The sequence below is a fragment of the Raphanus sativus genome, chromosome 7 (genome assembly GCF_000801105.2).
Source record: "Raphanus sativus cultivar WK10039 chromosome 7, ASM80110v3, whole genome shotgun sequence".
Lineage (NCBI taxonomy): Eukaryota > Viridiplantae > Streptophyta > Magnoliopsida > Brassicales > Brassicaceae > Raphanus > Raphanus sativus.
This window is the reverse complement of record NC_079517.1, coordinates 2,255,617-2,277,381: the sequence shown is the minus strand read 5'-3', so window position 1 is coordinate 2,277,381 and position 21,765 is coordinate 2,255,617. Positions and strand designations below refer to the sequence as shown.

General features: G+C 41.1%; 4 protein-coding genes across 4 annotated transcripts; 3 read left to right on the top strand and 1 right to left on the bottom strand.

Moving 5' to 3' along the window:
• The first annotated feature begins 300 nt into the window (after positions 1-300).
• On the top strand, positions 301-3,149 carry LOC108815831 (myosin-binding protein 3). The gene is made up of 3 exons (XM_018588342.2): positions 301-1,384; positions 1,482-1,589; positions 1,733-3,149. Exons 1-3 carry the CDS (start codon positions 559-561, stop codon positions 2,851-2,853), a joined length of 2,055 nt encoding a protein of 684 aa, XP_018443844.1. The 5' UTR covers positions 301-558; the 3' UTR covers positions 2,854-3,149.
• A 1,551-nt stretch (positions 3,150-4,700) lies between these two features.
• Positions 4,701-8,184, top strand: LOC108815829 (WEB family protein At5g16730, chloroplastic). Its single transcript, XM_018588340.2, has 3 exons — positions 4,701-4,944; positions 5,232-5,421; positions 5,708-8,184. The coding sequence occupies exons 1-3, from the start codon at positions 4,928-4,930 to the stop codon at positions 7,949-7,951; spliced, it is 2,451 nt and encodes an 816-aa protein (XP_018443842.1). The 5' UTR covers positions 4,701-4,927; the 3' UTR covers positions 7,952-8,184.
• A 239-nt stretch (positions 8,185-8,423) lies between these two features.
• LOC108815826 (uncharacterized) lies at positions 8,424-16,715 on the top strand. Its single transcript, XM_018588336.2, has 11 exons — positions 8,424-9,321; positions 9,400-9,676; positions 9,777-9,962; positions 10,463-10,609; positions 11,067-11,531; positions 11,626-14,007; positions 14,101-14,255; positions 14,373-14,528; positions 15,096-15,336; positions 15,749-16,059; positions 16,140-16,715. Exons 1-11 carry the CDS (start codon positions 8,546-8,548, stop codon positions 16,453-16,455), a joined length of 5,412 nt encoding a protein of 1,803 aa, XP_018443838.2. The 5' UTR covers positions 8,424-8,545; the 3' UTR covers positions 16,456-16,715.
• A 182-nt stretch (positions 16,716-16,897) lies between these two features.
• LOC108815827 (protein TORMOZ EMBRYO DEFECTIVE) lies at positions 16,898-21,561 on the bottom strand. The gene is made up of 13 exons (XM_018588337.2): positions 21,177-21,561; positions 20,916-21,098; positions 20,662-20,823; positions 20,283-20,500; positions 19,918-20,200; positions 19,684-19,818; positions 19,309-19,427; positions 18,721-18,877; positions 18,289-18,535; positions 18,134-18,210; positions 17,805-17,924; positions 17,398-17,703; positions 16,898-17,309 (listed from the first exon to the last, which is right to left on the bottom strand). The coding sequence occupies exons 1-13, from the start codon at positions 21,471-21,473 to the stop codon at positions 16,995-16,997; spliced, it is 2,619 nt and encodes an 872-aa protein (XP_018443839.2). The 5' UTR covers positions 21,474-21,561; the 3' UTR covers positions 16,898-16,994.
• Between the last annotated feature and the right edge of the window lie 204 nt (positions 21,562-21,765).

The window sequence follows — 21,765 nt, the reverse complement described above, 5'->3', positions numbered from 1 at the left end:
CAGAAATTCCCTCTCACTTTAAAGATCTGTTTCCTGTTCCTTTTCCTTTTTTTTTTCTATATGTTACTTTTGACAACCTAATATTCATCATCACCCTCACTCTTTTTGCCTTTATACAGCTTCTCTCTCAAATTTTCTAAAATACTTTTTGAGAAAATATAGTATTATATCAATGCAAAAAACACATAACATGATGATGATGATAATTAACAATAGTTGTCAACCAACTCGACATAGTATTATATCAATGGAAAATTCATTGCTATGCAACGAGACACAATTTTGCTTTTTTCCTGAAATTACTCCACTTCTCTCACTAGCATCTTGCTGGATTTGAAAGGTTAATAACTCTAACCAAAGTTTAGATTGGAAAATTTATAACGGTTCGGTTTATAATACCGGTTCAGGTGACAACCAATTTAAACGAAGACAAAGACAGCGTGGTTTACGCATGTTACCCGACACTATCATTTTCTCTCTCTTTCTCTCTCTTCTCTTCTCTCTCTCTCAGTTACAGCAGCGAAGAAGCTAGCAGAGAGAGGAGGAGCCAAACATCAAATGGCTCCAAACACTTTCGCCACGAAGCTAAGCAGAAACACAAACAGAATCACAGTGATCTTAGTCTACGCCTTCCTCGAATGGCTCCTCATGCTCTTCATCTTCCTCCACTCCCTCTTCACTTGCTTCCTCGTCAAGTTCGCATCTTTCTTCGGCCTCAAGCAAATCTGCCTCCTCTGCCCGAAGCTAGATCGAATCCTCCCCCACCGAAACCCGGATGACAGATTTACTTACAGAGAGCTGCTGTGTCCGAGCCACGTGGCGGAGCTCGCGAGTCTCGGTTTCTGCAGAACGCACGGGAAGCTGTTGTTATCAGAGTCGGCGAGCTTGTGCTCGGAGTGTTCGGATCGAGAGGAGAGAGGCAACGTTGGTTTAGGGTTTTGCTCTTGCTGCGAGAAGAGCTTGGGAGAGAGACGGTACCCTAGTTACTTGCTTATCAAGTCATCGGTTTGGGGGAAGACTCTTGTGGACAGAGAGAACAGAGGATTGATCTTGGAGATGATTGACGATGACAAGATTGGAGATGGGTTCGAGATAGGGAGAGGATCTGATGGTTTCTTCAGGGAGAAGGCAGAAGAAGAGGAAGAAGGGAAGAGAGGAGAGCAGCAGCAGCAGAATGGTGAAGTGATCTCAGATGTGGATAGCTATGGTGTAAGCTTAAGAGAGGTGTCTGAAGAGGATGGGTTAAGATCTATTCACAGCAGTCATTTCCTTGGGAACGAAGATGAGATCCATGAAGCTGAACCAAGAGTTCCAGAGAATGAACAAAGGGATGATGATAATGACATTGAAGATGTTGCTGTAGAAGGTGTAGACAAAACTTCAGGTAAGAGTTTAGAACACACAACCCTAAAGCCTGAAACTTTATCCCTTTTTGTCAGTTAGGTTTTAAAGATACTTCATTTGTGATTGATTACACACAGGATGTGTGGAAGAAGTAGAAGAAACAGAAAGAGAAGTCTTGTTGGATGATCAGCATGGAAGCAACAACAGTGAAGATCTATCTGTTGGAGTTGATACTCTTGTAACAGGTCTTGTCCACATCACATTCATCTTTGGTTTGGAGTTGATTACTTTAAGCCTGAATGGAGTTTACTGTAGAACTCAGAGAGAATGTTATTGGGTAAAACCGGTTTAACCATCCTAAACCGTACTAACATTTATACTTTAATAGGTAACCAAAATGAAGAAGAAGAAGAGACTAAGGAGTATCCGGAAACTCCAACTTCGGAGAGTAGTTTACTCCACAAGAAACTTCTTTTTCTTCCCAAAAACGATTACTTAGCTGCTGAAGATGCAAGAGATGTGAGCGTAGTAGCAGTGAGTGATACGGACGGTGACGACCCTATAAGGACAATCGAACGTCTGAGAGAGACAGTGAGATCAGAACAAGAAGCGCTGAGAGGTTTATACGCAGAGCTGGAAGAAGAAAGAAGCGCGTCTGCGATAGCAGCTAACCAGACAATGGCGATGATCACGAGGCTGCAAGAGGAGAAAGCCAAAGTTCAGATGGAGGCGTTGCAGTATCAGAGAATGATGGAGGAGCAAGCCGAGTACGACCAAGAAGCCTTGCAGCTGCTGAATCATCTGATGGTTAAACGAGAGAAAGAGAAGGAAGAGCTTCAGAGAGAGCTTGATGTTTGCAGGGCCAAGGTTTTGCAGTATGAGAAGAACAAAACCAAATGCGAGTCTGATGATGGTGATGGTGATGGTGATAAGAAGGAGGAGGATAACTGTTCTGAGACGGATGTGGATTTGGAGAAGATAACATTGGACTGCGTAACGCACATGGGGATGCTTGATGAGTCTTTATCAGAGTTTGAGGAAGAGAGGTTAGTGATTTTGGATCAGCTCAAGGTGTTAGAGGACAGGCTACTAACAATGCAAGACAAAGAATCTGCAGGAGAGTTCAGCAATAGTTACGAAGGAGAGAGTTATCATGAACACGAAGGAGGACTAACAATGGCATCAATGGCAAAGAGTCTGCTTCCTCTTCTAGACGCTGCAGAGAACGAATCAGAAGATGATGAGTACCAAGAACAACATGAATCAGTTGGAAAGAGTGTTGGTTCGGAAAGCGAGAAGCTAGAGATCATCAAACAAGTTGATAGTGTATATGAGAGGCTACAGGTGCTTGAAACAGATGGAGAGTTTATGAAGAGCTGTATGAGTTCGGCTAAGGATGGTGACAAAGGAACGGATCTTCTTCAAGATATATTGCAGCATCTTCGTGATCTCAGAAACATTGAACTCACTGCTGACACGATCGACAACCAGAAGACGCATGAGGAATGAAGTTCAGTTATACAAGACTTTGTTACCATTATTCAGACAGGTTTCAAGAACAGGAATCAATGTCTTGCTACAGTGCTCAATGGAGGAGGATCTGAGAGTTATAGAAATTCTTAGATGTGTTTCTTATGTTGTGTCTTTTTGTTTTTGTTTGGAGTAAACAAAAAGGGACCTGTCATGGAGTCAACAAAAAGGTTTCACATTAGTCTTTGCAGTTGGACCTGTCATGTAAATTGTTTGTGTTTCCTTTAGTTTTGAAGTTAAGTTGGAAAGAAAAAAAAGAGAATATGTTTTGAATCTTTTGATGTTAACAAGTTAAAGAAATGCTCATGCTTACAATGGCAAATAAAAGCCCATGTCACGTTGCATTCATTGCGTAAAGGCCCACGTTCAAGTTCTTTTCTATATAGCCCACTTCAAGGTGTAGGCCTTTCTTGTACAATCCTAATAAGTATTTTTTTTAAAGAAAAGTTTCCCAAAGTCGAAAACATTCTTAAGAGTTAAGAGAAATTAAATTAAATAATAAAGAGTTAAAACAAATTTCCAAATATGACATCTGTAAAATGTGTAAAATTTAGAAATGTGAAAGTGACATATTTTTTATGAAATGGAATGAGTATTAATTATATGTTTTTAAGGAAACTTTCCCTCTTATAGGAATGTGTTAATATGTTGTTTTCTTAGTTTAAAATTAAACTGTTTTCTTAGTTTAAAATTTCTACTTATCAACCAAGAATGTGCTAAGAGCATCTTCATTGGCAAATTCCCCCTATCACGATTTCCAATGCATTTTTTAATTATTTTAATTCTTTTTTTTTGGTTTGTTTAAAAAAAAAAAAATTAAAACTGACCTATCGCGGGCCGCCACGTGTCGTGGGGCCCGCAGAACAGTCAAGAGACGGTCTCACCACACTGAACCTTGACGATACCGACTCATAACTTTTCCTTTATTATATATATTTTTTTTTTGGAGTTGTGTGAACCCCATATTAAAAACTCCAATGAGGATTTGCTTTATTGATGGAGCATGGAGAGCACAAGACAAATTCTCAGGACATGGATTTTTCTACAAGAAAAATGGATCAAGCGAGAAGTTGATGGGAGCAATGAACCTCCGAAAAAGCTTATCTGCTTTGCATGCTGAATGCGAGGCATTGATATGGGCTATGGAGTGCATGAAGACCCTTAATTTCTCAGACGTGGTATTCGCTACAGACTGTTCTCAACTGGTGAAGATGGTGTCATCACCTGGAGAGTGACCAGCATTTGTTACACACATGGAGGAGTTCCAGCGCAGTAAGATTTCTTTTCCTTCCTTCAAAATTCGGTATATTCCAAGGACGCATAACTCAGTGGCAGACAAGCTAGAACGTGGTGCCAGATGTTCCCCTTCTGCTATGTTTTATATCGATTCTATGCCTCCAGTTTGGTTCTCTGAATCAACTGAGCATAGATCATAGTTTGGTTCTCTTGTTGTCAAAAAAAAAAAAAAAAAAAAAAAAAACCCTCCAATGGAGATTCTCTAATATGCTGAGAACTCCAGTTTATTTATATTTGGTCAACGTGATATATTTTTATTATTTTTTCTTATGATGAAATTGTGTATCAACCGTCAAGTAGCATTTAATTCAGCGATAATATGTGCCGGAGAAAAGAAGAAAAAGACGAATAATGACAGCCGTTGATCTTTTGTAACGGCAATGATGTGTCAACAAGCGACGGTGGTCCGCTGTCAGTTTGATTGGACTAAAGAACAGCCTGGGTCACTTTCGTCATTTTACCAACCCTCACGTTCTTCATTTCCATCTTATCTTTTTGTAAATTAAATAGATTGTAGTGGTAATTAATAATGGACTAGTGGTTGGTTTATTTCTTTTTGGTACAATCGGATCGGCAGCAGGAGAATCGAATATGTATTTATTTAACTAAAGAAAATTTTCTTTTCGGATTTTCGGAGTGTGGCCACTCTGTAAACAGCCACAACTTCTTCTTCTACCATTCTTCTTCCTTCTTAACATTGTTTTGTAATTTATCTTCTTCAACTTGAGCACGGCGGTTGTGGTCGGTGACGGTGGCTATGGCTTCGAAGACTAAGTAAGACTCTTTACTCAGTTTTAAATCCTAACTTCTGTGAATCCTGGAGATATTTATATTAGGATCAGATCAGATCTGGTCCAAAAAAACATTCAAAGTTACTATTTTGAGTAACTGTCAATAATGAGATCCAACTATTTTTCTGGATTATATTTCGATTAAATTTGTCTCTGTTTTGCTATGTGTTTAAAAAAAAAAATTGTCTCTGTTTTGCTATGTGTTCAAAAAAAAAATTGTCTCTGTTTTTCTGAGATCGACTTTTTTTTGTTTGTGTTCTGTCGGAACAGAACTAGTTTGTCGGAAACTACTCCGGGAAAATCATCTCCTTCAACTCCAAGAGTAGCGAAATTGAGTAGGGCAGTGAATAAATCAGAAACCAGTTCTCCAAGCTCACGCCTTCCACTTGATCGTTCTTCACCGTCTTCAAAGTCTTCTTCCGTTGAGAGACGGTCACCAAAGGTTCCAACTCCACCAGAAGTAAGTGTTCATTTGGTGTTTACATTTTAGTCATGCGTTCAGACAAGTGTGTGTGTGTTGTTTTATCTTCCGACCAGTAATGTTCTTTTGACAAGAAATTTGACATCTTTTTTTTTGTTTTGTAATAATTCGTACCAGAGGTAAACTGCTGTTGAATGAAGTTAGATTAATCGAAGTTAGATTAATAATCAATCACTGAATGAAACATGTGTCTGTGTTTTTTTTAATGTTCTGTAAGACTGTAATATAGCAATTGACAATCTATTTGATTTGTGATGATTCACAGAAAACTCAAGCGCGTGCAGCAGCGGCGAAAGGATCAGAACCTCCGACACGGTCGACTCTGACTCAAATCAAGGAGGATCTGAAGAAAGCTAATGAGAGGATATCATCACTGGAGAAGGAGAAAGCTAAGGCACTCGATGAACTCAAAGAAGCCCAAAAAGAGGCTGCAGAAGCAGCTCTGAAGCTGGACGACGCTCTGAAAGCTCAGAAGGAGAGTTCAGAGATCGAGAGGTTTCAAGCTGTCGAGGCAGGGATCGATGCAGCTCGGAAGAAAGAAGAAGAGTTGAAGAAAGAACTCGAGGATGTCAAGAACCAACACGCTTCAGATTCCGCCGCTCTTGTCTCGGTTACGCATGAGCTTGAGAAGGTCAACGAAGCATTAGCTGCGGCTGATGAGGCCAAGAGCAAGGCCTTGAGTCGAGCGGATGATTCTAGCAAGACCGCTGAGATTCATGCGGAGAAAGTTGAGATCTTGTCTTCGGAGCTGACGAGGTTGAAAGCTCTGCTTGATTCGACCCGAGAGAAGAAGGAGATCACAGGAGGCAGCGAAGTGGTTGCCAGACTAGAAGAGGAGATTGTGGTTTTGAAGAGAGATCTCGAGAAGGCGAGAAGGTTTGAGGATGAGGTTAAAGAGCAAGAGATGGTCATCGAGAAGCTTAACGTTGACCTCGAAGCTGCCAAGACGGGAGAGTCTCGTGCACACAGCTCATCTAAGGAGTGGAAGAGCAAAACGGAAGAACTTGAGGAACAGCTTAAAGAAGCTAACAAGCTGGAGAAATCTGCCTCTTTATCTTTGGACTCTGCGACGAAACAACTCGAAGTAAGCAATGGTAAGCTGCACGACGCAGAATCCGAGATCACTAATCTCAAGGAGAAGATCGTGACGTTGGAGACAACAGCTGCTAAACAGAAGGATGATCTCGAGGAAACCGAGAAACGGCTGAGCAGTGCAGAAGCAGAAGTAGAGAGGTTGAAGAAGGAGCTCGAAACCGCGGAGGAGGAGAAGAACCGCGCTCTAGATAAGGAGCAAGACGCTTCTTTAAACGTCCAGAGGCTGTTGGAACAGAGGAAGAAGCTCTTAGCGGACCTGGAGAGCTCCAAGGAGGAAGAGGAGAAGAGCAAGAAAGCGATGGAGAGTCTAGCCTCGGCGTTGCACGAAGTGTCGAGCGAAGGAAGGGAGCTGAAAGAGAGGCTGCTGAGCCAGGGGGACCACGAGTACGAGACGCAGATAGAAGACTTGAAGCTGGTCATCAAAGCGACGAGCGAGAAGTACGAGAACATGCTGGAGGAAGCGAGGCACGAGATCGATGTGCTCGTGAGCGCGGTGGAGCAGACCAAGAAGCATTTCGAGGGGTCGAAGAATGAGTGGGAGATGAGGGAAGCGAGTCTGGTGAGCTACGTGAAGAAAATGGAGGAGGAGGTTGCTTCCAAGGGGAAAGAGATGAGTAGGTTGGATAACTTGCTGAAGAGAACCAAGGAAGAAGCTGAGGCGGCTTGGAAGAAGGAAGCGGAGACGAAAGATAGTTTGAAAGAAGTGGAAGAGGAGGTGGTTTATCTTCAGGAGTCTCTTGGTGAGGCGAAGGCAGAGAGTGTGAAGCTGAAAGAGAGTCTGTTGGATAAAGAAACGGAGTTTCAAAGCGTGGTTCACGAGAACGAGGATCTGAAGGCAAAGGAAGATGCTTCTCTGAAGAAGATAGAGGAGTTATCGAAGTTACTAGAGGAAGCGAAGGAGGAGGAGGTGGAGCTCAGTGAAACCGAAAAGGACTATGATTTGCTACCGAAAGTGGTTGAGTTCTCTTCTGAGAACGGTCATAGAAGTGTAGAAGAGAAGTCTCCTAAAGTCAAAACCATTGACGAGGAAGCTCCAGAAGAACAACATATCATCAGCAATGGGAATGGTATGGAGGTGGAACCAAAGGAGAAGAAAGAAGAAGAATCTCAAGCTGATGATGATGATGAAGACAAGGATGATTCGGTTAAAGTTATGTTCAAAATGTGGGAAAGTTGCCAAATCGAGAAGAAAGAAGCGTTTCCCGACAAGAATCTTCCACTAGAGACTCAAGAAGAAGAGGAAGAAGATTCAAGCAAAATGGATGAAAACGATAAAACCTCAACAGAGAACAACGTAGATGAAATCGGAACAGAAGATCAGCTTGTGATGGAGAAGAAACTCAAGAAGAAGAAGACTTTACTTGGTAAAGTTGGCAACCTTCTCAAGAAGAAAGCACCTGTGAACCCAAAATAACAAGACTATTTCAAGGTGAGGTTAAAAGAAAAGCATGTAAGCTTTATATATAGAAGAAACATTTATGTCTCTGTATACTTCATCACTTTTTTTTATATATATCTTTGTTGATTTCTGATTCTTTTTTTTTATGTTAATGTAAAGGTTTGTGTGTTTATGTGATGATAGACTTGTGTGTTGAACTGGAATCTTTTTTGGTTCACTTTTTAAATTGAAGAAACTTTTCATGGAAATGGAGCTCACCATGGCCCTATACATATAGTTTGGCAACATTAGCTAAAAGTTAGAAAGATGACATACCTCAAATGATCTAACGGCTGTCATACACTATGGAGACTTAATCTAAGCTAAAAGTTAGAAAGATGACATACCTCAAATGATCTAACGGCTGTCATACACTATGGAGACTTAATCTAACGGTTGAGAATAGAAAGATCACATCACTCACGACGAGCCGTTCCAGTCACAATCTCCTTCGATAACCTTCTTCTTCTTCTTCTTCTTCTTCTTCGTCGTCTCTCGAACTCTCTTGTCTTTCTGTTACGAGTTTCTTAGACGACGACGAATCAATCTGTATATTCTCTCTGTGCTAAGATGTACTCGTCGTCTACTCCTAATTTTCTTCCGTTTCCACCGGCGCGGCAACCGCCACTGACTACTATCCCCACCGCGTCTCCGTTCATGCTCCGCCGGAGCTCTTACGGATTCGGCGTGTTTCACAGGAAGCGCGCTCGTTTCAAGCGACAGAGTCGGAGCTTGGTTGTAGTGAACTCCTCGTTTCTTCCTCCGCCGTTCGACGGCAGCGTCTCTCTCGATTCCTTAGCTCCGTCTCTCGCCGGCTTCGCGTCCGGATTGGCGGTTTCTCTGTCGTCAAGGCTGTTTGGAAGATCTGATAATAAGAGAATCAGGAGCGTTGAGGAAGTTGCAGGAGAATGGATTCTGTTCGCGAGCCCCACGCCGTTCAACAGATTCGTTCTCCTCCGATGCTCGTTACTCTCCTTTGATCTTACCGGAGAGCTTGTAGAGAGCCTGAGCGATAGGCTCATGAAGGAGGAGAGACATTTCGTTACGCTGGATCGCGGGAAGATCGTAACGTCCGAAAGAGCTGCGGAGGAAGGTAAGCAGCTTGAGTATCAGAGGATATGCATCACTACAGAGGACGGTGGCGTTGTTTCGCTTGATTTCCCAGCGGATTTGGATCTTAGGGAGGAGCGTGGGATGGACACGACTGTGATTCTGATACCGGGAACGCCGGAAGGGAGCATGGATGAAAGCGTACGCTCATTCGTAAGCGAATCTCTGAGATGTGGCGTGTTTCCTGTGGTGATGAACCCTAGAGGATGTGCTGGTTCTCCTCTCACCACACCTCGGTGAGCTACTAGACTCCACTTGTTTGAAATCTTATTTGATATTGATCCCAGACAATTTGTAATTGTTTGATTATGTAGGTTATTCACAGCTGCTGACAGTGATGATATATCCACAGCTATACGATTCTTGACCAAGACAAGGCCATGGACGACACTTATGGGCGTTGGCAGGGGATATGGTGCAAATATGTTGACGAAGTACCTTGCAGAAGCTGGGGAGAGAACACCTCTCACAGCTGCTGTTTGCATAGATAATCCCTTTGACCTTGAGGAGATCACAAGAACATCTCCTTATTGTACTAATTTGGATCAACAGCTTACTGGTGGATTAGTAGAGATGCTTCTGGCAAACAAGGTTGGGTTTTGCTTATAAAACGCATCATAATGATTTATGAAGTCACGTTGGGTGAGGTCTTCTTCTTATTGACTGGGTTGTGAAAATGGACACCTTCTAGGAGCTGTTTCAAGGCAGAGCACAAGCCTATGATGTTGGAAAAGCTTTGTCTGCAAAATCAGTACGTGACTTTGACAAAGCCTTATCCATGGTGACAAATGGTTTCGAGAGTTTGGAAGATTTCTATGCCAGTTGTGCCACCAGAGATGTGATTGAGGAAGTAAAAATTCCTGTCCTCTTTATACAGGTGAATATTCTGGCTGTGAAGTTATGTCTAAGGTTACTCCTCCCTTTACGATCTTATACCTTTAAGACTCTAACTCAGAACTGCTTTGTTTTATGGTATCATTATAGTTAGGATTTCATTATTATTTTACTTAAGGAATTCATTGTAGGGGAGGCGAGTCTAGTTTCATTGAGATACAAATAGATCAGTTTTAGAACTATTAGATACTTTATGACTCAAGTTAGGAGATTCTTATCTTGCACGGATCATAATTCAAACTGAGAGTAATGTTGAATGAGATGCTATAATGACATTATGTTAAGGTGATATTGGCAGTGGTACAAAATTAGATCTTGATCATTCACATAAACATGCTTTTTAATTTCCTTAAAGGAACAGAAGGCGCTTATCAGGTTTTAATTTGCATGTTAACGTCTAGCTAGTCTAAAGCTGGTTTCTTGAGCCCTTGTGTAAATAATGTTGTACATATTTTGACTCACGAAATTGCTTATATTTGTCAGAATGACGATGTAGTGCCGTTTTATTCGACACCACGTAGCTCAATAGCTGAAAACCCATATACAAGTCTGCTTCTGTGCTCTTCTTCACCAAATCTGATCGATGGATGTACAGTGGCCACGTCTTGGTGCCAGGACCTTGCGATTGAGGCAACTTCTCTTCCTTTTCTCTGAAATGCACGCATAGTCATGCATGCACGCATCTATTTCCTTATACTTGGAAAATGATCTGCTTGCATTGGTGATCATTATTTAATACATCTTAGTAGAAATTAGGTTTTTTCATGTATTTAAGAATCCAGCTTATTACGTATTTTTCATAAAGAGATGATCTTTTATCGTTTTGATATCTATTTTGGTCACTATCTGATAGATAAAAGGCAGGCATGGTACTCTTTATATCCAAGAGGCTCATTATTAAGCTTATGTTGTTAGTACCTGATGATTGTTTTATGTGAGTCTATAATTTTTGTTAATATTCTGGTTATAGTAATGCAAGTCTATCCGTGTTTCATGGAAAAGTATTATTTTCTTTAATTCTTAGTCGATTCTCCTGTTATATTCACTTCTAGATCTGAGAGATTGATTTCCTATTTTGGCCATGCAGTGGTTGACTGCCGTAGAGCTTGGGCTTCTGAAAGGTCGTCATCCACTTTTGAAAGACGTGGATGTTACTGTTAACCCTTCAAAAGGCTTGGTTCTTTCGGAAGCCAAGGCACCTGGAAAAGGTATCACTGCGCAGAAGCTCGCGCAGGTAGCTCGGGGAAAGACGGTGAATGGTTACAATGTAGATCCTTCCAGGAAAACACTTGAAGACAGTTACACCACGCTGAAGTCTAGTGTGCCGTTTGGAACAGAGTTAAAAAAGAAAGTCGAAATCGATACTGGATCTGATAAGCCAGTAAATGCTGGAGTTTCGACAAGTGGTCCCGTCGATGTTGAATTAGTCGAAGATGATAAGTCCGATGTAGAAGAAAGTGAAAGAGGCGATATGTTGCAGACTGCAGAAGTTGTCGTGAATATGCTTGATTTAACCATGCCTGGCACCCTGAAAGCCGAAGAGAAGAAAAAGGTAATACCTAGCGTGCCATATATGAAAACATTTTTTAGTTGTACTGTGGTCGCTGCATTAACAATTGCTTGACAATTACTCAGTAAATGTCTAGGTTATGGATGCTGTTGGGCGAGGAGAGACAGTTGTTAAAGCTTTGCAAGATGCCGTGCCAGAAGACGTTCGTGGGAAGCTAACAACGGCTGTAACTGAGATCATGCAGTCAGGTGGCAGTAGGTTAAAATTTGAAAAGCTTAACCTTCCTAGTTTATCACCAGGAATTGGAAAAGCGGAGGAAGCGAAGAAAGAACCACTAAGTACCACAGGTCAAAAGGTTTCACATTCCGATCCAATAAAGAAGAGCGATGGTTTGGTGAGTGGATCGGACAATTCGGCTGGTGGAATAGAACCAGAGCATTCCTCTTCCAAGGCTTCCCAGAAAGATGATAATGGAAAGTCCCAACTCGTCAACAGTGATCAAGATAATAGCTCTGTCCTTACTAAGAAAGGTAATGATGAGCCAGGAAGTCCTGGAAACAACGAGTCATCTGCCAGTGAAAAGAATTGTGCAGCTGAAGTTTCTGAGAAGGCTTCTGAAGCAATGGTTGATAGTACCAACCAAGGGCAGCCAATTGGCACAGATGATATAACTAGTGATGATGACAAAGTTGACCAAGGTTCAGTAATAACCAAGCCTCAAAGACAGGAAGAAACTAATAAAAACGTTGAACAAGGAGCACCTGTGGCCAATGAAAATTCCGGTGCATCTGACTCTCTTGAGAAGGCTTCAGATGCAAAAGTTGATGGTAGCAACCAAGAGCAACCAATCAGTGCAGACAATGTAACTAGTGGTGAAGACAAAGCGGACCAAGGTGCTGTATTAGCTCAGCAACAAAGAAAGGAGGAAACCACTAAAAATGATGATGACGCAAAACAATCTGCCACCGACCAAGACAAAGTGGCATCTACTGGCAACGATGGAGATGGTGGAGAATCTTCTGCTTCGCAGTCTGTAGAGAAAGAAGAAATTGATGATCAGAACAAAGAAACCAAAATTATGGAACCTGACCAATCTAAGCCAGCTATTCAGGAACCAAATCAGGCCAAGTTTAATGTTTCGCAAGCATTTGAAGCACTGACAGGAATGGATGATTCAACCCAAGTCGCTGTGAATAGTGTGTTCGGAGTGCTTGAAAATATGATTACTCAGCTGGATGAAGAAAAAAAAGAAGCGAATGAGGAAGATGATGAGAAGGAACTCAAGGATGAGAAGAACACGGAAGATAAGAATGTCACCGATGTGGAGAATGTCGTCGATGAGAAGACTGTCACAGAGGAGAATATAAGGTCTCCATCTGAAGAGCAAACTCCCTGCAACGAAGAAGTGGAATGCCAAATTTCCTCTGAAAAATCACATGATCATGAAACTGGAGAAGGTTCCGACAATAAAAGTGCAACCTGGGTGATGAGTAAAAAGCACATGCGGGGAGATGAATCTGTGATTGGTCAGCATCTACCAAAGACTTTGCCTGCAAAATATTCAAATTCTCTCGAGAATTCTTCTAATGATGGCTACCTTGGGGAGGAACTTTCAGAAGAGCAGATTGCAAAACAATTGGACTTAGATACAACCACCGCACTCATGCTTGATTATTATCCAGAGGAAGGTAAATGGAAGCTTCTCGATCAACAACCAGAATACTTGAGTAGCCTTGCTGACAATGCAGCAGTCAGCAGAGATACGCACGGGAATGTTGAGGTTCATTCACCTAGTGTAAGTAATGAACAGAACATCATTGAGCCTTCATATGTGATATTGGACCATGAACAAGAGGTGGAATTCTCTGAAATGCATGACGCAGTAGACGATAGGAATGACGGCCTTCACAAATCAAAGGAAGGGTGTGAAGAATTAGAGCACCTCATCAAAGTGATTGTATCAGACTCTTTGAATGTAGAAGTACAACGCAGGATGAATTCAGCTGGCATGAGACAATTCGAGTCTCAACTCAGTCGAGATATAAAAAGGGTAGCAAATGCAATTTCTTTTGCTGTTGTATATGCGGATCCTACTTGGACTTTCAAAACGAATAGCAAAAATTCCAACATTCCAGCTGGAAAAGTTGGTAAACTTCGTGGGAATGCTATCATTAGGGCCATTTCATCTGCTGTTCAGGAAGCGCATTTTCTCAGGCAAGTATTGCCTGTCGGTGTTGTTGTTGGCTCTGTTTTAGCTGCTCTGAGAAAATATTTCGATGTATCCACAAGAACCGATAACGCTGAGAGAGATATTGTCATGGGTAGAGCCCAAAAGCATGGGAACAATGGTGCAACAAAGAGTGTTGTGCCAACCCAAACGAGCCGGAAGAGGAAACAGATGAACTCGAGTATAGGAGAAATGGTGGAATCTGGCCTGCAAAATATCGGCAATGAGCCTGTTATGGTTGGTGCTGTAACAGCTGCTTTGGGTGCATCTGCTATGCTTGTTCAGCATGAGGTATTGTTTCACATTAGCAGTCAGATCAATATTATTTAAAACAAAGGACTAAACGGACATGTTTTCCATTTATAATTAATGCATGTGGTACAGGATACACAAAGCGGTGGCATCATGTCAAAACCATCGGAGAGAGAAAGTAAACAGAAAGACCAGAGTAGTATGGTAGCAAGTTTTGCTGAGAAAGCCATGTCCATAGCTGGTCCTGCTGTTCCAACAAAGGAAAGTGGTGAAGTGGATCAAGAAAGGTATTAATAAGTGGAGAAATCAATTCTTGTGTTCGACAAAAAAAAAGAATCAATTCTTACATCATTTCCCTGAGTTTTATTCATGATCTGAAATTTCTTGATTTTGCATGTGAACAGGATCGTGACGATGTTGGCAGATTTGGGTCAGAGGGGTGGCATATTAAGGCTAGTTGGGAAACTTGCCTTGCTTTGGGGTGGCCTTCGTGGTGCTATGAGTCTAACTGATAAGCTAATCCAATTTCTGCATGTGGATGAGTGGCCCTTACTGAAGAGGTAAGCTGATTTCCACCCTAAGTATATTTGTTGTCATGGCCACTATATATCTACTTATTACCTGTGAAGTAGGCTCTTCTAAAAATTTTAATCAGAAAATTATAGCATTCCCATTATTATATGCGTTTTTATGTTTGATGTATATTTTTGTATTACCCTCGACCAAAAAAAAAGGTATATATTTATTTGTATTACTCTTGGTTTTTACTAATTATGGCAGCAAGTTTTTCACTAACGTAAGTTTTGTGGTTTAAAAGGGTCTTTAGATGAATGAACGTTGAACTATAAATGTGTGCTAACCATCTTCTAAAAAATAAACAGTAGAACTAACGTCTGAATTGTCACTTACACATATGCAAGTAATATTTTCATTCTTGGTATGCTAGATTTTTCACCAAGTAGTTGCGAGTGACTTCCTTGCTCTTAATATGCTAAATTCGCTTAGGAGAGTTAATGATTTCATACTCTAATTTTAATACCATAAGTAGGGTCGTCTGATTCTTCTTCATATCAATTGGTCCTAATTATTCTCGTATGTATTATCTCTTTTCTTTTTCTGTTTAATAGGGTTGTGGGATTTGTTGGAATGGTGCTCGTTCTATGGTCACCGGTTGTGATACCCTTGCTTCCAACACTTGTCCAGAGCTGGTCCACAAGTACTCCATCTAGAGTGGCGGAACTAGCTAGTGTAGTTGGTCTCTACATTGCTGTTTTTATGCTTGTTATGCTATGGGGAAAGAGAGTAAGAAAGTATGAAAACCCATTCAGGCAATATGGGTTTGATTTCAAGGCACCGGCCAAAAAACAGGTATTATATTAAACTTATTGAGCTCAGAATATTAGAAATAGCTTCTTTTCTGTGCACAGGTGGAGAATGCTTCTTCACCACAATTACTTCCTTAAACACTAGGCCTGACCTTGTAACCGCGGTCATGCCTTATGGATTCGTCATTTGCGCATTAGCATTAGTTTCCCACATAGATTTGAAAAAGAAAAAAAAATCACTATTTGCCAATTTGTTTTAATTAAGATATCTGGGGACATTTTTCAAACAGAATAAGCTGGATCAAATTAGGTTTATCGAATTTGTTTGTGTGTTTTCAGCAAAATTTGACGTAGCTGTGATTTTCCTTTTCTTATTACATGTTCTCCTTATCTTCACTTCCGTAAATACATACCATAAAAACAGTAGAAATAATCCTGCGGTTAATCCATGGCAGATTCAAGAGTTTTTGAAGGCCTTGGCAGCGGGCATCACAGTCGTTCTAATAATACAGTCCATAAATACAATATTAGGAGCTGCAATTTTATCTCGGCCGCCATATCTTCCACATCCATTCGATGCCATGAAGTGGTTTAAGGGATGCGTGCAGCTGCTTCTGCTGGTAGTTAAGGGATTTACAGCTGCAACATTTGTTGTATTTGTGGAAGAGTTGCTCTTCAGATCATGGATGCCTAACGAGATCGCTATTGATACAGGATACCATCAAAGCATTATCATTACAGGGCTCGTATTTGCCTTGTTCCAGAGGTATCTCTCCCTTTTTCAGAGTTGTGTATATGTTGTGCATCTTATATGCTAAGTATTTTTGTTTTATTGTGGAATTCCAGATCTCTGAGATCAGTTCCAGGGTACTGGCTTCTGTCGTTGGGACTCGCAGGGGCTCGTGAAAGAAGCCAAGGGAATCTGATTGTTCCAATCGGGTTGCGAACAGGAATAATAGCAACAAGCTTTTTACTTCACACAGGTGGATTCGTCGCCTACAATCCGAGTTCCCCGGTTTGGATTGCAGGGACTCGCCCGTTACAGCCTTTTAGCGGAGTAGTTGGTTTTGTGGTCTCTGCGGCGCTAGCTCTCATTCTTTATCCAAGACCTCCAGAAACCAAGATGCAAAAATACAGCTTAGAGAAAGAACCCAAACATTAAGTAAGAAACGGGGTTTTTCTGCGCATGCCATCTCTGTGATCTGCAGAGTGAGAACAGATTTACCATGCGCTGAAGAAAACTATAGGAGCAGGTAAACGTATAAAGGTGGGGACAGAAGAAGAGCTTCGGATTCACAGACTTGTAAGTAGGAAGCGTAAGAGACCCCTTCTGTACCTAGTAGAGTATATAGTCTTTTGTTTAGTTACAATTCATCATAACAGTGTATAGATAAGTAATATATATATAGTTATATGTGATCATTTGAGCAAGGCAGAGATTGAATCTAAGTCGGCTTAGAGCATAGAAAAGGAAGAAAGTTCGTGTCGCTGCGTAATGAGATTGGGAGATAAATTTTTGGAAGTAGATAAATAAATTTTGCTAATCTTGCTTGTGTCTAAATCCAAGGCCACTAAGTAGAGTAAACTCAGTGGATAGAACAGAGTTTTACCAAAAATTGGGATTGCACCACCCTTGAAATTCATCAAAAATATATAATATCCATACGATTGTTACATGCGATGGAAGTAGTGTTTCAGAACTCAAACTGCGATTACATTTCCCTGAGCTTTCTCAACGAGTCTCTTCTTGTTCGATTTATCTTTTGATTTCTGAGACTTTCGTTTCCTCGAAGGAGTCTTCTGGTCGTCTTGTTCCATTGCAGAGACAGAAGGGATGACCTCTTCTTCTATCTTCTTGTCCTTACGATACTCAGTCTCAGTCTCTGGATCAATCACAGACATCTCACCGAGTGTGTAGTCTAACAAGAAACTGCTTCTAACAAATCTGTCCATCCTATTGAAATGTCTCTGGGAATATGGGATTAAACCTTCAAGGAGTTCTCCAATTCCTTTTACCTGCCAAAAGAAAACCCCAAGATCAAGCCAAACGAAACCGATAATACCCCCTCTATTGGTCACTGACTTTTTTATAAGTAAGCCAAACCTGAACGATTTCCGTGGGAGGAAGTATGTTGAAGGTTTGGTAAAGAACAAACTGGGCAATGTGGCACCGGTTTGGTTTCGTGTTCCATTCTCGGAGGTATTCAAAGAGTAAACGGAACTCTTCTTTTTCAAGTCCTTGAAGAGCTTTCACAATCTGGTCATCTGATTCTCTTTTCTTGCAGAGTCCAGCAAAGAGTTCGTAAACTTTGTGAGGCCTACGAAGCTCAAATGCTAATCTTATGGCTTTGGTGTATTCGGCATCTAACACCGCGTTTTCCAGCTCTTGACCTCTCAAGATTGTTTCTTCCTGTGTACAACACAAGAGGGTTCAAGATGATGGTTAGACTATAGATCAATGGCACCTGAAAGCTAGCTAGCTACATGGAAACCAGACTTTTTAGTTGATACCTCTTTGCGGAATTCGTCTTCTTTATCAGATGCGGTGGAATCATGCCATAAATTAATAACTGCATCGCCTCCACCAGTTGCAACCATTTCTGTTTTCTTTCCAACAGCTAAAGCCCATACCTGCAGAAAAAAAAAATATATAAGTGGTCTGAACAGAATAGCAAGAGGTCTGTGTGCAAGTGATGGCTGTGAACATGTTCCATCAAAATTCTGGAAAGTAACACTTCCTTTACAAACAAACAAACAAAAAAAAAAAAAAAAAAACACTTCCTTTACAAATACAGACCGAGATATGGATACATCAAGAAACTGAGGATTGTTAACGGTACCTTGTCCTCGTGCTGGTCATATGTGGCAATGCATTCGCTGGTGTTCACATTCCAAAGTTTCAATAAACCATCCGCACCTATAAGTACATTTGTTAGAATGTTAAGACAAAAAAAATATAAGAAATAATTATGACACCAAGCTTAGTGAAACTTACCACATGAGACAAATTGGGTGCCATCAGTTATGAACGAAGCCCTAAGGACACTTGAGGTATGACCTTCGAATGTTTTGAGGCACGAACCATCAGATATAGCCCAAATTTTTACTGTTTTATCACCTGATGCTGTCATTACGCACTGATCAACAGGTGAGAACTCAACAGAAAAAATCCGCCTCTTGTGTCCTTTGAGTGTAACAACATGCACCAAGTCTGGTAGACGCCATATGCTAGCTGTCCGATCCTGCAAGGGAGAACCAAATACGCCAAATAAGAGTATCAAGCATGTTTTCTCAGAGCCCAGTACATCTTTTTCTCAAAAAAGATAAATATAAGTGTTTGTATTTGGAAAAATGTTCAACCGAGTGACGTAACCACAACAATAGTAATCAGAAAATCAGAAAAGGTCTGCCCATCATATCTAATTACCTCAGAGCCAGTGCAAACCAAACTATCATTACGAGCAACAGCCACAGAATTGATGTCTTTATCGTGGGCAGCGACAACACTTCTAGTTTTCAGATTAATGGGCTCTTCTGAGTCCTCTGAGATACCATCAAGGCTCCAGACCTTCAGAGTACGATCACTAATCCAGTGGAATGCAAGATAAGAAATTAGAAAATATACAAAGGGTTCTAGACCTTCTATCATGACATGAATGTGTCTATTTTAGTTGGTTTCACCCAGAATATTTCACGGAGAAATTAATATAACAGCAACCAAACTATCTTAACCATAAAGTCGCTCAACTACTAATATGATAGTGCATTTCCCACTCCAACATAAGGTCCGTGGCAGTAAACTGCCAGCAAATTACAATCCAAAATTGATTCGTTCTTATATCCCCAGTTAGTGGCAGGGTAAAGAAAGGAGCAAAGTCCTAATCAAAATTACCGCATTGTTACAAAACATAAATATGCATAAGCTATAAGCATCGGTTCTGGGAAGGCCTAAAGTACTATCATGCTTACTTATACCAAAATGCAAAGAATATGAAATCATTTATGTAGCACGTACCCACTGCCACTGACAAAGAAACTGAAAGACTTCTTCGCAAAAGCAACCGCTAAGATATCGCCATTGTGACCTGTACCAACTCCAATGCAAGATTGGCTTGTTGCATTCCAAAGCCTTACCTGTAAAGTAACAAAATATAAATTGACCGACTCTGTATATCACTCTAAGCTAAAAAGTGATTTTGTAGGTCATGTTTTGGGGAATGATGTGCATCATAAACAACAATAACCCTGTAAAATCTGAGAGAACTAGTCTAGCTTTGGTCCGCCATTGACAGCTAACTCAATGAAAAAGGCTCAAGATAGACATTTTTTTTGACGGTGCTCAAGATGGACATTATTTATGAAGAACTACAAGTTAAGTAGATGAACTTACAGTTTTGTCTTTACTTCCAGTTACGATTAGAACATTCCCAGAACTAGATACGCATGTGTCAAGGGAAAGAACAACTTCTTTATGGCCAGCTAATACGTAGGAACATGACATTGTTGCAACATCATAAACGCGAACCTGCATATAGATTTTCAAATCTTAGTCCATGAAAGTATCAAATCTTAGAATTGATCATACTCATAGGATAATGATCAAGTCTGCAAAATGCTCGGTTACCTCCTCGAGATTTGTAGCTACTGCGAGGAACTGTTCTTCATCACCTAGGAACTTCATATCAGATATTTCTTCATTATATCCAACAAGCCTCTTGCTTAGCACTAACGCTGATTCTTCTACATTTTCCTCAACCGTGTAGACAAAGAACTGCTGATCAGCAGTCACGCAAAGCAGTCCACGATCAGAAGGTAGCATAGCAGCTGCAGTGAACCCTCTTTTAGATTCCTCATCATCCGAGCTGACAGTGATATCCGACGACTTCTGCTCGTAGAGGCAAACTGAACTGTCAAAGTAAAAAGTAAAAAGCTAAAGACTCCAAAAATTAATCAGCGCAACAAAAATTATACAAGGATATAATGGCTTACCCTTCAGACTTCCAAATGCGCACAACACCACGTTCCCCGAGAGTAATAAAATGCGTTTCTTGAGAAGGAGTGTTTTTCTTCTTAGTCTTCTTATCAAGAGAAGCTACAAATGAAGCGAAAGGTTTCCCAGAAGAAACTGGTACCACAGCTTCTAGTACCTCATATGTTGCAACCGTAGTCTTGCAGCTATAATCATGAAGGTCCCACACATTCACAACCTGTGATTAATCAAAAAGTTTGACAGACACCACTGATCACTTAAACTTTAGAAATAGAGGCAGTACTGAAATGCCTCCCACCATTTAATTAAACACAAACGGAAAACCATCCTACTCCTTAAACTAAATTTAAGATAAGAGAGTGCATGCTGAGAACTTACTTTATCTCTTCCAGCACTGAGCAAAGTCCATCCATCCTCTGACAGAGCAATGGAAGTCACGGCTGAAAAATGCTTATCCAAAATTCCAAGACATTTCTTCTCAGTATTCTTTGCCATAAGATCCCATACACGAACGGTTGCATCATCACTTCCCGATATAAGCTACACCCAAAACGTCAGAAAACACTTGGCATCAAACAAAGAACAAATAAGACAGTTTTTAGAAATAGAAAAAAAAGTCTCTCTTTACATACAATGCTTTTGTTAACATCAGGATGGAACAAGATACTCGAAACAACTCCTTTATGACCTTTGAAATAATGAGTGCAGAAACCACCATCAACATCCCAAACAAGCACCTTCCTATCAGCTCCAGCTGTAGCTAACAATCCACCAGATGCGTGGACAGCCATTCCCATCACAGGCCCCTCGTGTCCCTGCTCATCCACACCAACACATTACTCATAAACATTCATATTTTAAAATCGAATTTGCCAAAATACACGATACAATACCTTCCAAGTGCGAATGCATTTCAAGGTTTCCAAATCCCAAACTCGAATCTGCCTACTATGCCCAGCGGAGAAGAGCAGCTTATCGTCAGGACTAAGAGCCAAAGCAGTGAGCGCATCCGACTCTCCTTCGATCGTTGATTTAACCGACGAGTCCAACGCATCGACGATGTTAATGGCGTCGCCACAAGCACAGGCGATAAAAGAACCATCAGACGAAACGACGAAGGGGCCGCCGCCGTAGAACTGCTTTAGAGATCGAGAGCACTTGTAGTTCTTCTTCAACGACTGAGGAGCCATCTCACGTTTTCCCGTCCGGTGTAGATAACCGTCGCAAGAGGACGTTAAGACTGCGCGCGAGAAAGAAAAAAAAAGTGACCGGAGAAAGAATTAGGGTTTAAGCCTCGCGCATTTATATCCCAGGCCGTTAGCTTTTACTTGGGCTCCATCGATCCAGTAAGCCCATTAACATTAAAATAGCCCACATAAAAAAATAAAAACATCATAGCCATCCATCACTCGTCGTCACTTGGCCTATCATCGTAGCTGTCCATCTTATGAAAAAGACTTGCACTCGTTCGACTTCCACACG

Bases quoted from the DNA above. Each gene is read 5' to 3' on its own strand.
- LOC108815826 (XM_018588336.2), top strand. From the start codon at position 8,546: ATGTACTCGTCGTCTACTCCTAATTTTCTTCCGTTTCCACCGGCGCGG. The intron at 9,677-9,776 runs GTTGGGTTTTGC...GACACCTTCTAG, and splicing joins AGATGCTTCTGGCAAACAAG to GAGCTGTTTCAAGGCAGAGC. The intron at 9,963-10,462 runs GTGAATATTCTG...TATATTTGTCAG, and splicing joins TTCCTGTCCTCTTTATACAG to AATGACGATGTAGTGCCGTT.
- LOC108815831 (XM_018588342.2), top strand. From the start codon at position 559: ATGGCTCCAAACACTTTCGCCACGAAGCTAAGCAGAAACACAAACAGA. The intron at 1,385-1,481 runs GTAAGAGTTTAG...GATTACACACAG, and splicing joins AGGTGTAGACAAAACTTCAG to GATGTGTGGAAGAAGTAGAA. The intron at 1,590-1,732 runs GTCTTGTCCACA...ATACTTTAATAG, and splicing joins AGTTGATACTCTTGTAACAG to GTAACCAAAATGAAGAAGAA.
- LOC108815827 (XM_018588337.2), bottom strand. From the start codon at position 21,473: ATGGCTCCTCAGTCGTTGAAGAAGAACTACAAGTGCTCTCGATCTCTA. The intron at 20,201-20,282 runs GTAAGCCATTAT...TTACTTTGACAG, and splicing joins CGCATTTGGAAGTCTGAAGG to TTCAGTTTGCCTCTACGAGC. The intron at 17,704-17,804 runs GTATCAACTAAA...TGTTGTACACAG, and splicing joins AAGACGAATTCCGCAAAGAG to GAAGAAACAATCTTGAGAGG.
- LOC108815829 (XM_018588340.2), top strand. The intron at 5,422-5,707 runs GTAAGTGTTCAT...GATGATTCACAG, and splicing joins AGGTTCCAACTCCACCAGAA to AAAACTCAAGCGCGTGCAGC.